We start from the raw sequence: 16,702 nt of genomic DNA on the forward strand, positions 1-16,702 counted from the left end.
CCCTAAACTTTCTTATTTCGTATCACCAGCTCTCTAAACTTGTCCATAAAAGTAGATTAGCTCTTTGCACTTTGCAAATGGCTCACCAACTCCCTCAACTTGCTTATTCCGTAACAACTAAATACAAAAAAACATAATACTAACTCTCGATCATCATTTATTCGAATTCTCAAACTTACAACACTAACTCTTATAATAGGTTGAAAGGTAAGAGAAGGGAAAAAAATTACCTCTCAAATCGATGAAGATGTATTTTTAAAATTTAGGTTTAATAAGTTTTTATATTTAGTTATTGGAATAAGCAAGTTTATGGAGCTAGACATTAAAAAAGTTCAGGGAGCCATGGACAAGTTCAGGGAGCTTGAGATGTATTAGGCCTTGATTAGAACTATAAAAAGAAATTTGTTTTCTAGGACAACCAAATGGACCCAAATTGAAATGGAAGATTCATTTAAAATATTATTTTTGTAATACAGAATATAAAATATGATGCAGGTAATGCACATACAGATTAACTAAAGGGCATTTTGCATTATAAAAGATGATGGAAAGGTGAAGCTTTTATGAATAAAATCCTCAAGAGGCAGAAGATAGCCTCCATGTGTTTCATTAATTAATGATGACACTATAAAATCTGTACATTACAGAGAACAAGCTGAAACAAGTCCCTTCCTAGAAAATCTTCAACTTGAATCAATCATTCACCACATGCTAACAACATCATTTTAGTAAGTAATAAGGTTGTTATGTGTATGCATTGCATTTCCTGAGTCTGAGTCATTAGCTTCACCCTCTCCCTAATACACACACAACAAGATTCACATTATTAAGAGAGAGAGAGAGAGAAAGCTCATCTAAAATATACATGCAGAACCACAAGATTCAAGATCATACCTGCTCCATAGGTGTCAGAGAATGCTCCTGGCTTTTCTTTGACAGATCTCTTAATGTTCCCTGCATTTTGTCAACAATTATTTAAAAATGCACCTAACCTAAAACTTGATTTCCAACATCAAATACAAGAGTTGGCTGGAGAAAAGCTCAATAAGTTTGGTTCTATGTCTTTTGTGCATCATTGATGATTATCCAAAATTTAAAATTTTAATTACATAAATAAAATTGCTAATGCACAGACACCTTTGGCCCTCTTTAAAAGCTCATTTAACCTAGACGTTAATATCTCAATCTTGCTATACCAAAGACAAAGAGGAACATCTCTTTACCAAAATGGTAAGAGGTTATTGCATTTTTCTGGACTCCCTCCCTCTACCTTTCTAGGCGGATCCAACTTAACTAACTAATAAATCTTCAGAACAACTCAGCACAAATGAATCTTAATATTTGGTCCAATACAATCAATTTGGGTCAGCTATACTGATTTTACCCTCTACACTATTATTTAAGATTAAACTTTCAGTAACACATAATGATTCGCAATCCTTTTTTACCATTTCAGCCATACATGTCATAATTAATTTCATCTTGCGTTTTTCATTTCCATAAATTGAATGAAAACATTCTTCCGAACCAGTGTGTTTGCAGACGTAGGCAAAACAATTCGAACAACCCTCCCCAATGCATGTCACTTCTACCTTCTACAAAGATATTCATCTTTTATATGGCACTTCCTTGTGCTTATACACCATCCTAGTATCCTCAATTCTTCTTTTTTAAATGTTTTCTTTCTTTTCCCGATCCACAATCAATTGTTATAGAGCATAACGAGCAAACCCGCAATTTTGCAAGTGATGCATCCCCTTCAACTTAGCAATGATTTTACAATCAGACCTCTTGTAGCAGTTTCCCTTTTCAACCACCATGTCCTGAACTTGTAAAAATGCTTTTACATGAGGAACATACGACCAAGAGTGACTGCTTTGAGCACCTACACTTCATCTAATGTTAACCTTGCTTATCTTGGATTTTCTAACGTTGAAAAGATTGTAAGTCATTAATAGCATTTCATTCAGAATAACTAGACCCAATTCTAATTCCCGTTTCCAATCTTCATGATAATACTTGGAAGACTAGCCCTGTTCTTTTTGACTTAATTTCAGCATAAGTAAGTTCAGTTCAGTTCAATTCAGTTCAGCAGCATTCAGTTCAGTTAAGTTCAATTAATTATTTGGTGTAGTTAAGTTCAGTTCAGTAGCATTCAGTTCAGTTAAGTTAATTTAATTTAATTTAATTTCAGTCAAAAAGAACAGGGCCTAACAATCACAAGCCTATCCAATTAATGAAACGAAGTTGATAAGACACAGCCTATCCTCCAAAAAGCTTTCATGAAGAACTATGCATACCTTGGATGCTATTATCAATAAAGAATGGCTATGAATACTCGACCTTAAACAAAGATAAAAATTCTGTAACTCCAGCAAGACAAATAGTAATTTTAAGTTTTAAGCATGTCGTAACTGTTAGTAGAATCTTAGGATTCACGATTCTATTCGTACGATTCGATTCAACTCTTTTTCGAGCCGAATATATAGGGTGAATCTAAATTATAACAGAAGCTTACGGTTCACGATTCGAACCATACGATTCAAATCTATTTTGAGCCGGGTCCTCATCGCTGTTCATTAAAAACTTCAACAATACTAACTCCTAAACTCACTCTCCTCTAGTCTGATTGTTATTTATCAAGTTATCAACTCAAACTAGTCCCATTTGGTCTTATCAAGTTGACAACAATGCAAAAAAACAGAGTCAGAAACTCAAACTCAAACTCTCCACTAAGTTATTAAATAGAGTCCGATTTGTGAATTACAGTAGTTTTATTAGGGTTGCATTTGCATTGGATTTGAGTTTTAAGTAATTGGTTGATATGATTTCTTTTTTGACATTAACATTGTGTTCAACATGGTAAATATTTTATTTTTTATAGTATTATGAATTTGAACCGAATCTTATGATTCGATTTGATTCACGAGTCGAATCTCGATTTGACAACTATGATGTGGTAAGACTTTCATCAATGCCACTTGGTTAGCTTCTACACCATTTTTCTTGGATCTCTTTAAACAAGCTCAAACAGTTGAACTCCTTATTTGCCAAATTAAGAGAATAAACAACAAAATCTTAGTGGCTAGGGCAAAGAGTATGTGCACAGTCAAGTTATTTAACTGGACATCAACTGTCATCTACAGTTCCAATCGAACTATAGTACAACATGTCTAGAAGGCTGACAAGGAAAATAGCATGCAAAGATCAGCCTATTAAGCAAATGCATGTGGTGCAAAAGATGTAAGACAATCAAATAGTTCAGATGTGAATAACAACTTCATTACATATACTGACCCTATTTGCCCAGAAGAGTCCACAGGCATTGCAAAGTGACCTTGGACCAGATGGACCACGCCGCATCATTGGAGTTGATTTTGAACTGATGCCACAATGTGTACACCTAAAGAGTGCAAACCCACAGGAAATGATTATCTTTCTAATCCTTTTCCAAATCAAATTAGCACATTAATTAAGCAAAGCAACAATAAAAATATTCTTTTTATACAATCAAACCCCAAGTGGAGAAGAAAAAATACAGCATAAATATGTCAGAATGGAAGAGAAATTCACATCCACGTTTTTTCCCTTCTCTCTTATTCTCACAATTCCACTACACATAAGATAAGCAGTAAAACCCCATATGATTATGCATAACTTACGAAGTTTCTTGCTGGCTATCATCCCGACCTGAATCCTGACCAATACCCCAACCATATGTTCCATCCGACTTCTTGGAAGAAGTAAATTGACCCTTGTTTCGCTGCATCCTGAAGCAGTAAAAATGAAGTGGGTAAGGCAAATTTGATAACTAATTCAAATTCATTACTCCACAGCAGACCATATACTGTACCATGAATTTCTTCTCATTAAAATTTCATTACATGTCGCAGAAAGAACCGAAGAACTACATATCAACATTAATTAAAAGATAATAATCCTTAAATTGTTTAGAAACAATAATATGCCACCACAAAATCTGTATAAAAGAAAAACAATAATAAATGAAGAGCGAAATAAGTCAAACTAGTAATTCATGCAACATGAGTCCATAACCTAACACAATTTTCACGAAGCTAAAAACAGCACTATACCCAACTATGAATTGTATTCTACAATTTTCTTTAATCTTTAGATTACTGATTTTGGTCAACAATATAGAGCAAATTCTAAAGGATAAGATCTAAATTTGTCCCTATTGTTGTTGGGGAAGTGCATATTTACCCCTGACATATGAAATGATAAAATTTTACCCCTACATGAAAGAAAATATGAAGGTTTATCGTTATTTGAGTCACTAATTTAAGTGTCACATCAGAACTTCTAAACATCAATTATATCTAAAACGTTTACTAGGGTTACTACGTTATTAACACATTTATCGACAAACTTGTTTGGAAGGTCCAATGTGACAATCAAATTAAGCTCAAACCAATATGTTCAAATTTTCCATCAGGTAGGGGTAAAATCGATCCTACTTGGAAACGTAGGGGCAAAATTTTACCATTTCATACGTTAGGGATAAATTTGGACCTTATCCAAAAAATATACTTAAAAAAAAATTCAATGGAAGGATCGCGAGGGATAAAGCTACAAAAATGCATGAGTTGGGGCTTATTAGCCTTATACGGGTCAAAAAAAAAATGTTTTTTTATTGGAGTAACAATTGTTTGGTGTGACAACTTTTATGTAAAAAGTGTAACTAGCTTGCTCAAAGAAAAAACCAAGGGCACTCCCAACAGCAGCAAGTAGGACTGACTAGACAAAGTAGCGAGAAGAATGTACTTTCTATCTCAAATTAAGCTTCCAAATTCAAGTTACGCTTACTAATTAGAATTTCCTTTTTTTCATGGTAATAGCTTGCATCAGTGCATCTCAGATTTCCAATATGAGTTCATTAAAGGTTTTATATATTTAATGCTGATTTCTGCATATACTGTCCCACATATCAAAATCTAGATCCATAATCTTAACACCTTTGAGAAAGCACCGGTATACGCAATTCCTTGAAAACTTCTAAACTGCAAGTTTTCTCTCAAAGATACTTTAAAACCTAGTTGACACTTTACAGTCAGATAAAGAGATTTCATAGAATCACTGCTGAGGTTTTTTCTATGTCTGTAACAAGAAATTCCTTTCAGCAAGTGTTTCTAACCGCAACGTCTGGTTCTTGCATAAATTATTCACACTTTCCATAAGTGTTAAACCGCATAAAATGTTATAAAAATTCAAAAATACTGTAAAGGCTGAAATGAATAGCAATTATTTTTAATTGCTTGATTTGCACAAAATATTCAACGCCCCAAACCCTACTATAAAATGTTATAAGAAAAAAACTAATAGTGCACCCAATACTTCCATAATGTCTTGTGACCCAGTAAAAGGAATTCTCTAAAAAATACTTCATAAATTACACTAAGTTTCCATCAAATTATGAAGTTTTTACAAGGGTTGAGACAATCTATTGCAGTAGTCTCCTCTTATAGCAGTTAAAGCATCTCCAAGGGACTCTTAATAACAATTGACTCTTAGTGATTTGAGGAGTGACTAAGACATTGCATCTCCAACAATACTCCTCATATTCGCTCCTTATTTATTATTTTATCATTAAAATTATTAATTATTGTTATATTAACAAGAGTGATAGGAGGGAGACTCATCAATAATACATTATTACACCCTCCATTCCAAAATATAGGTCATTCTAGGTTGTTTCACACAAATTAAGAAATGCAATTAATATAAAGTGAAATTAATGAATTTACATTGATTAACTAAAAAAATTTCTCTATGGTGAACAAGATGAGAGTGGAGAGAGGCTTCCTATTAACAGGGAGGATGGAGAGGCTCTTAGTAATTTGAGAAGCCACTAAGAGCCAGTTGGAGTTGATTTTTAACTCTCTCTCCTCAAATTTTAACTTAAGAGCCAAATTAAGAGACCGTTGGAGATGCTCTTATAAGTATAACTGAAATAGTATGTGTTATAGTACATGTTAGCACTTCAGTACTAGCATTTAAATGTAAATACTAGTTTTATAAACCAATAAAGTAATTGAACTTTGTCATTCTTAGCAAACTAAAGCGGCATTCTATCTTAATGCAAAATATCAGCACATAACCACACCTGAGCGCAACCTCTTGGCGAACACTATATCTAACTTTCTTATCAAAGCATCTCTCTTTCCTCTTCTGCCGGAATCTATTTAATGAGGCAGCTCTCTGAGGTTGAGTACAGCGTACAGGATAGTCTAGCACAGCACCCTACAAGAATAAAAATTAGACCATAGATAAGAGGAAAACTACAAGAATACTATATCTGCAATAACAAATACTACTTTCGTAATCCAGAAGATACCCGTTGGCTTTGAGATGTTACTTCCAGACCATGAGGACCCGAAGTTAATTCACATCCTCCTAATAATAGTAACACTGCTTGAACCTGTATGAATACCAAATATACCTTGTGATCGAAATTTCAAATGAAGAAATGTGAAATTAGTGAAAGGCACAAGAATGAAACTAAGTCGAATCTGAGAGCTTGCCCCCTTCTTTTCTGGGTGGGTGGGAGCTCAAATTTGAAGTTAAATTAGACTATGGAATACAATTCTGGCAAACTTTTCTTCAACCAATGAAAAGCCTCTGAATTTCTAAAACAATCAATGCCTTCCCTTTCCTCCTCTATATTCCCACAAACAACCAAATAAAACCCTAAAAGAAAGAATTTAGGGACAAAAAAAGAGTACCTTATCTGGCGTTACTGCATCAAAGACGTAAACTTGGCCGCGAAATGTCAATGTGAGTTGACTAGAGACGTCGGTTCGGTGTACAGCTAACTCAGAACCACCGCCACTTCCAGGAGCGTAGACAGAGTCGGGAGTGACATCCTCCACAACAACACCAGTAGCGTTGCCATCTTCATAGCGAATGTGATGATGGTCGATTGGTTCCCCAGCAACACCGTCTTCATCATCGCCGGAGTGACCGGTAGCTGCAGCGATCTGATGATGTACATTCATAGGCTGCGAATGACCATACATTGGTAAATCTGAGGCAGAAAAGAAGGAAATTGAAGCATTACAGGGAGGAAAAAATTGATAAGCAATAGAGGAAAATAGACAAAACCCTAACCCTAATCGAGTGAGTGAAGTGAAAAGAGTACAACGATAAGAGGAGAAAATAGAGAAAGGGGCGAGGGAGTGAGGTTTGGAAAAACGAAAGCCAGAGAGAGAGAGGGAGGAATGCTACGCGGCTGTGTGTGTTTGAGATATGAGGTGCCGTACGATGATTTTGGACATTGGCCTTAAAGTGCCGCGTTCTGCTCTTGTTGAGCATGTGGCGGTATGGTATGGCCAAACGAGATGGGCCAGTGGGACTCTTGTTTTTTTTTTTTTTATCGATTTTGGGTTAAGAGCAATTTTATCTCTAACATCTGAAATGATGCAATTTTTTTCTTTTAATATTGATAAATTTGGTCAATTACACATGTATTTTTGTTCCTTATTCTGCACCAATTACATAACAATTCGTTCCAAAAAAAGATTTCATGTTTTTTTATAATTTAATAATAGAAATTGAAGATTAATATATATATATTCGGTGAATTTTTTGAATTTTTTGAATTTTTTTATCTAATTCGTACAAAAATACAGTGTATTTTTTTCACATCCCAACATATGTTTGTGATTGACGCACGTGTGAAGTGTAGATGACAAGATTCATGACCGAGAAGACAGTTTAATGAATTATTTCTCAAATTGACCTAATTTATCAATGTTAGGGGTAAAATTGCTCCTGATCCAAAACGTTAGGAATATTTTTATACCTTAACCCTTTTTTTCTCATAAGAAAGTTTCTGAATCTATGTAAAATAAAATGTTATTAGAGATCACTTTGGTTTTGGTTCTCCCCACAACTTCGTCTTCCCCAAATTTCTTCTTTTTAGACAACCTATTTTTAAGAAACTTTGCATGCGTAGGCATTTCCTCAAATGCCTATGTTAGTGGAATGTTAATTTCTAGTTTGCTAAAAATTACTAGAAACCTAGCAAATTTCTTATCAAGTGCGGCCTTTTTCAGTTTTTGAGGAAATGGCAATTTAGGCACGAATAGCTTAACTTGATTATCTATTGTTGAAGGGAAATTAGACAAGTCCAGGCACAGCGGAACTATAAACTTTATCTACTTCCCTTTCCCAAGATCTATTAAATCGTTATTTCATATAAAAAGAGATTAAACATATGTACCTTGGTTGACGAACTATCTACCGTGGCAAACAAAGTGCCCACATGGATATCACGTCAATCACGACACAAACAAAAACAAAACTGAAATGTTAGTAATCAACCAAAATAGGCAAGTGTAGATTGCCTCTAACGATATCCATACAAATTAAGAAACGAATGAATGGAAGAGGTAATTGTGCTGAATGAGAAACGAAAAGAAAATCTGATTCTTCTATTGTGTTGGCCGGATTTCTATAGGCTAGGGGTCTATTTATAGTCTTTAATTTATTGAATCCTAATTCCATTAGGTTTAGTTAATTAGATTCCTAACCACATTAGATTTTCTAATTAGATAATAAAAAATATTTATCAAATATTATCTATATAAAATATAAATATATTTAACAAACATTATCCTAATCCCATTAAAATAATTAATTAGGTTAGGATACTAATATAGATGTATAATCTCATTATACTATCTAATTAACATTATCCCTTTTCGAAAAAAACATTATCCCTTTAATTGATTTAACCATAAATATAACCTAATTATATTTATCTAAATAAATCAATTAATTCATCTAATTAATCTACTATAAATTTCGGCCCCCTTGGTTTCTCTCTCTTTAAATTACCATTCCATCCTCTGGTCTTAATTTTGTGTGTGATCCATTAGGTTCTTACCGCATCTAGCCGTATATGTTTATTTACATTAATTTAACCGAACTAATTTAATCTTAAACATATAACGGAATGAGTGCATAGACTGTTTTATCAGAATCGTCACATTCCCCTAGAGCAATAAGGAGTCAGGTAGATTCTGACGTTTACCTTTCAGTATTAGGTCCAATATAATTCGATCCTTTATCAGCTATATCCTTAGACGAAACTGTAACTATGGAATATGTCAAGTTACATATAATGAGACGTATGTTTTACTTGTTCAAGTAGAATTAACTCTGAATAGATAGGTTAAGTAAAATCTTCATTTCTACTCTTAACCCTATCACCTTGCAAAGATTTCCAGTTAATTCTTCCACAAGAGGCCTGATGGTTGTCGAATCCACCAAAAATAAATATAACTTCACAGCCCTTAGGCTTGCACAAGGGTAAGCAAAGGTCGTACCCAAAGGACTAATACTGATCTAATTTGTAAATATAACCAAGCAAATGAATATAAAGTAAAAAGGGGGAATTGTAATAGATGATTGCCAAATTAACAAAAGTAATGAAGTTGAGTTGAAATTGAATAAAATGATTAATTAGAATTTCAGCTAAGGGATTCTCAAGCAAGGAATCTAGTTAGTCTTGATCATTGAGAGAAATGATGTTTCTTCTAAATTGCATATCAGACTAGTTTGGTATATTCTTCCTAAATAATGAATTAACTAAGTAAGACTATAGTTAACTCCTAATTAACGAATAACCTTACCTCGGCGGCTAAGATTCAATCCGTTAACAGCGTTATGAATTAGAAGAACCTAATCTAAGCCAACCGATTCTCAGCGATATCGATTCAGAAACTTAATTACTCACACTTGATGTGATAAAGTCAAAAATAGATGTATTAATGTCACATGGAGAGTTCTCAGTTGTCAATTCGATTATCCCCAAATACAATATAGAGTTCAACTTTATAGCATCAATTACTACTTACTCGGATTTAACTAAATAATGACTCTTTGATTATCTAGTTTAATCAGACAGTTGTATGCCAGTTTAATCAAATGAACAATCGGTCGTTACCATTCAAAAGCAAACTAACAATGGAGATAAAATCCCTAAACACAGTGAATAAGCAAATGATATGAATAAAGAGAAATATTAGAAGAAAAACGATCTCATAATACTTGAAGATTCCTGCCTTTGAATTATCCCTTAACCGAAATAAAGGGTTTAGCTATGAATAGCCATTAAGAACAAAATAAGTGTATCGAGTTTTTCAGTATGAAAAATACATTCTCTGGAAAATGTCAAAATCTAAGAAAGAAGAGAGAGATAATCTAATCTGAAAAACCTAATGTTTTTTGTAAATAAGATATATCCCTCCAAATTAGCTAACAAAAGAATATCTTTCCCCATCACAAATCTTTTCTAATCTTCTCATATCCCTTATTTTCTACCTTCTTCTTTGAGTAGGAAAGAGTCCTGATCAATCTAAACATCATCAGTTCGGAGGTCTTAGTCTTGGGCAAGACTAACTCCATTTTCGTTTCAACTCCCTTGATTCAGCTAGTCTTGGGCAAGACTAACTCCATTTCATTTCAGCTCTTTTGATTCAGCTAGTCTTGGGCAAGAGTAACTCCAATTTCGTTTTTTAGTCCAAAGTTTCTTCAAGTTAGGTCCAATTCTGCTCCTTTTTATCATTTGAGTCATGTGGAGACAAATCATACCAAAACGAGCAATAATACCTAAAATAACACTAAATTAATTAAATAACCTAGCACTAAAGTGGACATTTGAACGTTGAATTTGACACTTATCAAAACACCCCACACTTACCCAATGCTTGTCCCTAGGCATATCAGATCATGTCAATAGCTCTTTACTCTTATGATTTCGTGTTTATTAGTCTTTCCCGATCCCCCCTCATAATGTAAAGATTATCAGCCATCAACTCTCAAAGCCAAAACATTATTCATGTTTAAACATACAATGTAACCATTTGAAAAATCTCATCAAACAAGCTTTTGACCATGTACATAAGGTATGAATTGAAATCAACAACACACTCACGAAAATCACTCATTGCACTCAAGTGTTTAGGCTATAATTAATTTCAAGAAATCACTCAAGTCGCAACCTAGAATGGAATTACCATAAGCTTGCCGATATATCAAATCTCCACCACTTAGTATGAATTCAAGACACTAAATCAAAGAGACTTAAAAACAGGGTGTAACATTGGCTGGGGGTAAGGTTTGAAAAGGAAATAAAGGAGAAGGGTAATTGATCAAAATGGAAATGGCCAAAAATGAAAACCAAAACACAATTATGTACAAATTACTTACAATTCTCAAACTTCAGAATGAATGAATGAGACGGACTTAATCAATTGTAAACAAACTGAAATGAACAAACTAAACAAAAATTTGTTTCGTTCTTTTTGCTTTTTTTTTCTGCCTCTGATTTTTTTCTTTGAGGCTTTGTTTTTCTTTTTCTTTTTTTTACTAAAGATAATACTTCAAACTAGAATAAGAAAGCTACTAATTTTCAAGCTAATGTCCATTTAGACACATTTTGAAGCACAACCACTTATAACTAAAGGATTTATGCTAAATCCTTATACTTTGATGAATTTGTGGTTAATTTGAAGAGATTGCTTAAAACAGCAACTAAACACATAAATAAGTGAGAGAATGTACAGACTCTGATGGCTAGAACGTCCCTGGCTAAGGGATTTGAACAGGGGTATGTCAAGAACGGGGAAAAGGATCAAATGTGGCTAACTAAGGGTTGGTACTGTTATTTTGTTTGTTAGTCTTGGGCAAGACTAAGGGTTCAAAGTTTATTTGAAATGGCTAACAGGAAAAAAAAACATACTGCCCTTGTCATTTTTAATACTCGAATACATCAATGTGGTCTCGAAATGCATAAGATGGCAAGTTCTAGAATTTCAAACTAGAGTTGGACAACACTCAGAAAAATATAGAACAAAGTTTAATGTTTTGTTCTTGCATTTAGGCTCAAAATCTTTCCAAAAAATAGGGTAAAATTGCTGTTGTTTCATTCAAAACGTCTGTCATACAATGGGAAATTAGTCAAGTGGTTCATATGCAATGGGAATTCTGAGTTTTGCCAAAATAGTTGGTGAATTTTGAACTATTCAATTTGTTATCGGTTAAAATATTATGTAGATCCATTTTAGATATGATGATTCAGCGTATTTACTTTAACTTGAGAGTGAGATAGAGTGACGAATGTTTATTCATTTGCTTTAACATATTCAATTTAAAATAGGACTTTAGTTGTTTAAATTGCTCCCACTATTTTTCCAAATTAATAACCCTCTATATTAATTCGAAGAATTTCACACACTTTTAGTGAGCTAGGATCCTATCTTATGAAGCTTACCTTGAATGACTCAAACAAGTTCACTCCCCTTAATAGGTAGATTCATGTAATCAATCACATCAACTATGTGATTCCTAGGTTGTTGGGTTACTAACCACATTAGTAACTTATATGTTTTTAATATTAATCCCAACCATATTGCCCAATAGCTTTAAATAATCCAGACGACTCGCCCAATTACTCTCAGCCACTTTAAGTCATTAACCTTACATATTTGTGAAAACATTTTTCGATAATTAAGGTGTTATCTATAAGACCCCGAGTCCTGAGACTCTCAGTCACCCAAAGGCCCCCAGATATTGGCGGCTGAATTATAATATTAGGGGGGCAACTGATTTTATAACTTGCTTATGACTTAACTTTTATTTAGTGAGGGACTTTATTTTAAGTCTCATAATCTAACCTAGTCTTGATTTGCTTTAGCATACATCAGACACATACAATTTATATTGGCGGTTATGGACATATTATCTAAATTTATTCCGTTGAGCCAGAAACGGAATAAAGGTCACCCTAGGGTAAATACTAACTATTACATATTTATCCTTCAGGTCCTCTGTCTTTTCCTTGGCGCCTCGATTTACAATAATATTTAATTTCTATACTACTTTAGAATACTTCAACTAATTTGAAGGGATATTTAGAAGAGAAATACAATAGAGAGTAGATAAGACAGGACTCGCATGCCCTATTTCCGAAATACCAAAAGACTAAATAACAATTATAGAGGGGTCTAAATATATCCATAACACCAAACATGCAAAGACTCAATTAAATAAATTTAATTGGTTGATTACATAAACTATTTATGTAATATTTTAGTTAATCAAATTAACCCTTAAATTAATTTTACTGTCAATTTAGCCTTTTAATTAACTTTACTATCAAATTAACCTTTAATTAAATTTTGTATTATTTATATTTTATTCTAATTAAAATATATCAAATATAAACTTAATTAGTCATTCAAAATATAACTACACAAAATATTAATTATTTATGTTCAATTATTTTACCAAAATTATTTAACGTGTTTAATTCAACTGTATCACATACAAATAATTAAACATCAAAATCAATTCCAAAACACAACTTTTAAGACGAGAGATTATTATTGTGTTTAACTATTTTACCGAAATTGTTTAACGTGTTTAACCAATATATTGAATATAATTATTAAGCACAAAACGGTTTGTAAAATCAAATTAAAACACATAATTACTATATCCTTTTATTAATTATAACAATTATATATCAATAAACTTATATGGGCTGATTTGTTGTTCCTAAATTTTAATTTTGTATCAATGAAATATTTCGCCTAATTAACCGTATCAAGTAACTTTAATTAGACAACTCAATTCAATCTATACAATTTAAAATAAACAACGATTAAATTATATGGATTAATTAATTCTATATATAAATTTTAGTTTTCTAGAAACTAAAATATTTCTGAAATATTCAGAAACGAAAACAAATGTGACGGGGACGAAAACCGGGTTCGTCCTCTATCGCGGATCGCATCCGTAACGACAAGCAGTATTGCTTCCAAAAGGGCAACAATTGCCGCCCATCAAAGTTTTGCACAAGTGGTACATCAGCTCAAGCTGATGTACCATTTTCATAATTAAACAATAAGTTGTGTTCGAAACACAGCATAATGTGATGTGTTTCGAACACAACACTTTACCCTATTTTTTTTAATCTATATATAATATAAAACAATAACGATGGAGCTGAGGTGTCACTTCCTCCTTTTTTACTGATAAAATATATAATATAATATATAATATATTAATTCTAATTATATTATTATATTTATCTATAAAAAGATTCTTTTATCCGTACTATATCTAAGAGTTCTACAGAATTTAAATTAATCCCTAAAATCTCTTTAATTCTCTGCATATCTATATCTAAAAGTTCTACAGAATCTAAATTAATCCCTAAAATCTCTCTAATTCTCTATATATCTATATATAATATAAAACAATAACGATGGAGCTGAGGTGTCACTTCCTCCTTTTTTACTGATAAAAAACGTAATATACTATATAATATATAATATTTTAATTTTAATTATATTATTATATTTATCTATAAAAAGATTCTTTTTATCCGTACTATATCTAAGAGTTCTACAGAATTTAAATTAATCCCTAAAATCTCTCCAATTCCCTGCATATCTATATCTAAAAGTTCTACAGAATCTAAATTAATCTCTAAAATCTCTCTAATTCTCTACATATCTATATATAATATAAAACAGTAACGATGGAGCTGAGGTGTCACTTCCTCCTTTTTTACTGATAAAAAACATAATATAATATATAATATTTTAATTATATTATTATATTTATCTATAAAAAGATTATTTTTGTCCGTACTATATCTAAGAGTTCTACAGAATTTAAATTAATCCCTAAAATCTCTCTGATTCTTTGCATAACTATATCTAAAAGTTCTACAGAATCTAAATTAATCCCTAAAATCTCTCTAATTCTTTACATATCTATATATAATATAAAACAGTAACAATGGAGCTGAAGTATCACTTCCTCCTTTTTTACTGATAAAAAACATAATATAATATATAATATTTTAATTTTAATTATATTATTATATTTATCTAAAAAAAATTATTTTATCCGCACTATATCTAAGAGTTCTACAAAATTTAAATTAATCCCTAAAATCTCTCTAATTCTCTGCATATCTATAACTAAAAGTTCTCAGAATCTAAATTAATCCCTAAAATCTCTCTAATTCTCTAGATAGTCACCAAAATTGGACCCGCCACCTTCAAGATCAAAGATATGGAGGGGAACACACTGCCACGGACGTGGAATATTCAGAACCTCCGCTAGTATTTCGCCAGAGAATAAAATGTAACCAAGGTCTTGAGTACTCTTTTTCCTTTAGTAAGGTTTTATCCCATGCGGTTTTTCTTATTAAAGGTTTTAATGACGCTCACATATAAGACCAATTTGCTATAATAAGGCGGATCGCCATTTAATAAAGAGAAATTTTCATTTACAATTTCCTTCTTAAGTATCTTTTTGCAGAAATATAAATATTCCAGATTCAAAAATGGGGAGGCAACAAAAGCATTCCCATGGTAGAGCAACGCTATTATAGCACATTTACCTTCTCCTCAAAGATAGGAGGGCATCAAACTCGGATGGCGGATCAATCTACCTCAAAGATAGGAAATGATTAACCGCCATCGGAGAAGGATTAAAAATTTCTCAGACGTGAGATCTTTACATCCTCAAATATTCTTCCCAAAGAAGAGTTTCAAGACCTAGTGGCGGATCGATTCACCTCAAAGATAGGAAGCAAATCGATCGCCTAAGTCAGCTTAACTTCCTCAAAAGGAATAAAAAAGTTCAAAAGCCTTCAAAAAAGGCTCACATTCCGAGATATGGCTGGCCACCTACCTCGAACTAGCAAAATAAGTCCTAAATACAATTTACTTGCTGAAAGATATAAAGCATAGAAGTTAAGACTAAGGACCAAAAAGTTTCAACAAAAACTGTACTTAGTTACAATAAAATTAAATGTTCACAACATTATCCTCTTGGGATCCCTTCTCAAGAGGTGCATCCTTTAAAGGGACCTTTGTCTCCTTATCAAGAACCCCCGTTTGAGGAGCCGAGTCATTGATCTCCGCTACACCCGCCTGATCCCCTGTCTCCTTAGAGGTTTCACCAAGGTCATCCGCGTCAAGGTTGACAATTGGTTTGACTTCTTCGTCTGATCCTTTCAGCTCTTTCCGAACCTGGTCACGGATAAAGTCGCGGGGATTTGGCACTCGGTCATATCTAATGGCATCCTCGACCTCGGGGACCACGTACTCCGGATCCACAAAGTCAATCTCTGGGTAGGCGACTCTGACGTAAGCCATGATCCGCTCGCCATAATAATATGCTCGACTACCCGCCATAAGCTCTGTACTCATCAGTGCGGCTTTGTGATCCTCCGCGTCCTTCTCCATCTTCTCTTTCAGTTCGCGGATCTCGTCATCCTTACTTTGATTAAGGGCAATGGCGGCAGCCGCATTTGCATTAGCAACAGCTACATCATTCTCCAGCCTCTTAATAGTAGCTTTATCCGCGACTCCCTGGAGAAGATCCGCCTCCATTGCGCGCATGTGAGCATAAGCCTGACAAGGTAAGAAGCCCATTTAGAAACAAACTCTCTCTCATAGAGATCACTCTTTCATCCAAAAATGTAAAACAAGAAGAGAAAAGCTTACTGAAATGAGATCCCTTTTCCCCATCTTGGCATGATCTGACCCAAAGAATTTGGTCTGATTCTCCTTAACCTCTCCAAGCTGGCCAATGGCTTCATCTAAGTCATTCACGACCGCCTCGCTCTTCAAAGACCCCTTGGTACCAT

The 16,702-nt window shown here is 33.3% G+C and overlaps 1 protein-coding gene across 3 annotated transcripts; it reads right to left on the reverse strand.

The window, feature by feature from the left end:
• Positions 1 to 542: 542 nt before the first annotated feature.
• LOC136235580 (GATA transcription factor 25) lies at positions 543 to 7,313 on the reverse strand. 3 transcript variants are annotated; one of them, XM_066025364.1, is made up of 8 exons: positions 7,129 to 7,313; positions 6,744 to 7,019; positions 6,356 to 6,439; positions 6,125 to 6,261; positions 3,663 to 3,770; positions 3,298 to 3,403; positions 895 to 954; positions 543 to 797 (listed from the first exon to the last, which is right to left on the reverse strand). In XM_066025364.1, the coding sequence occupies exons 2-8, from the start codon at positions 7,014 to 7,016 to the stop codon at positions 726 to 728; spliced, it is 840 nt and encodes a 279-aa protein (XP_065881436.1). In that variant the 5' UTR covers positions 7,017 to 7,019; positions 7,129 to 7,313; the 3' UTR covers positions 543 to 725. The 3 variants fall into 3 exon arrangements, with proteins under 3 accessions (XP_065881436.1, XP_065881438.1, XP_065881437.1); XM_066025366.1 differs by having other exon boundaries at positions 6,744 to 7,045; XM_066025365.1 differs by having other exon boundaries at positions 6,744 to 7,312.
• Positions 7,314 to 16,702: the final 9,389 nt, after the last annotated feature.

This window comes from Euphorbia lathyris, chromosome 7 (genome assembly GCF_963576675.1).
Source record: "Euphorbia lathyris chromosome 7, ddEupLath1.1, whole genome shotgun sequence".
Lineage (NCBI taxonomy): Eukaryota > Viridiplantae > Streptophyta > Magnoliopsida > Malpighiales > Euphorbiaceae > Euphorbia > Euphorbia lathyris.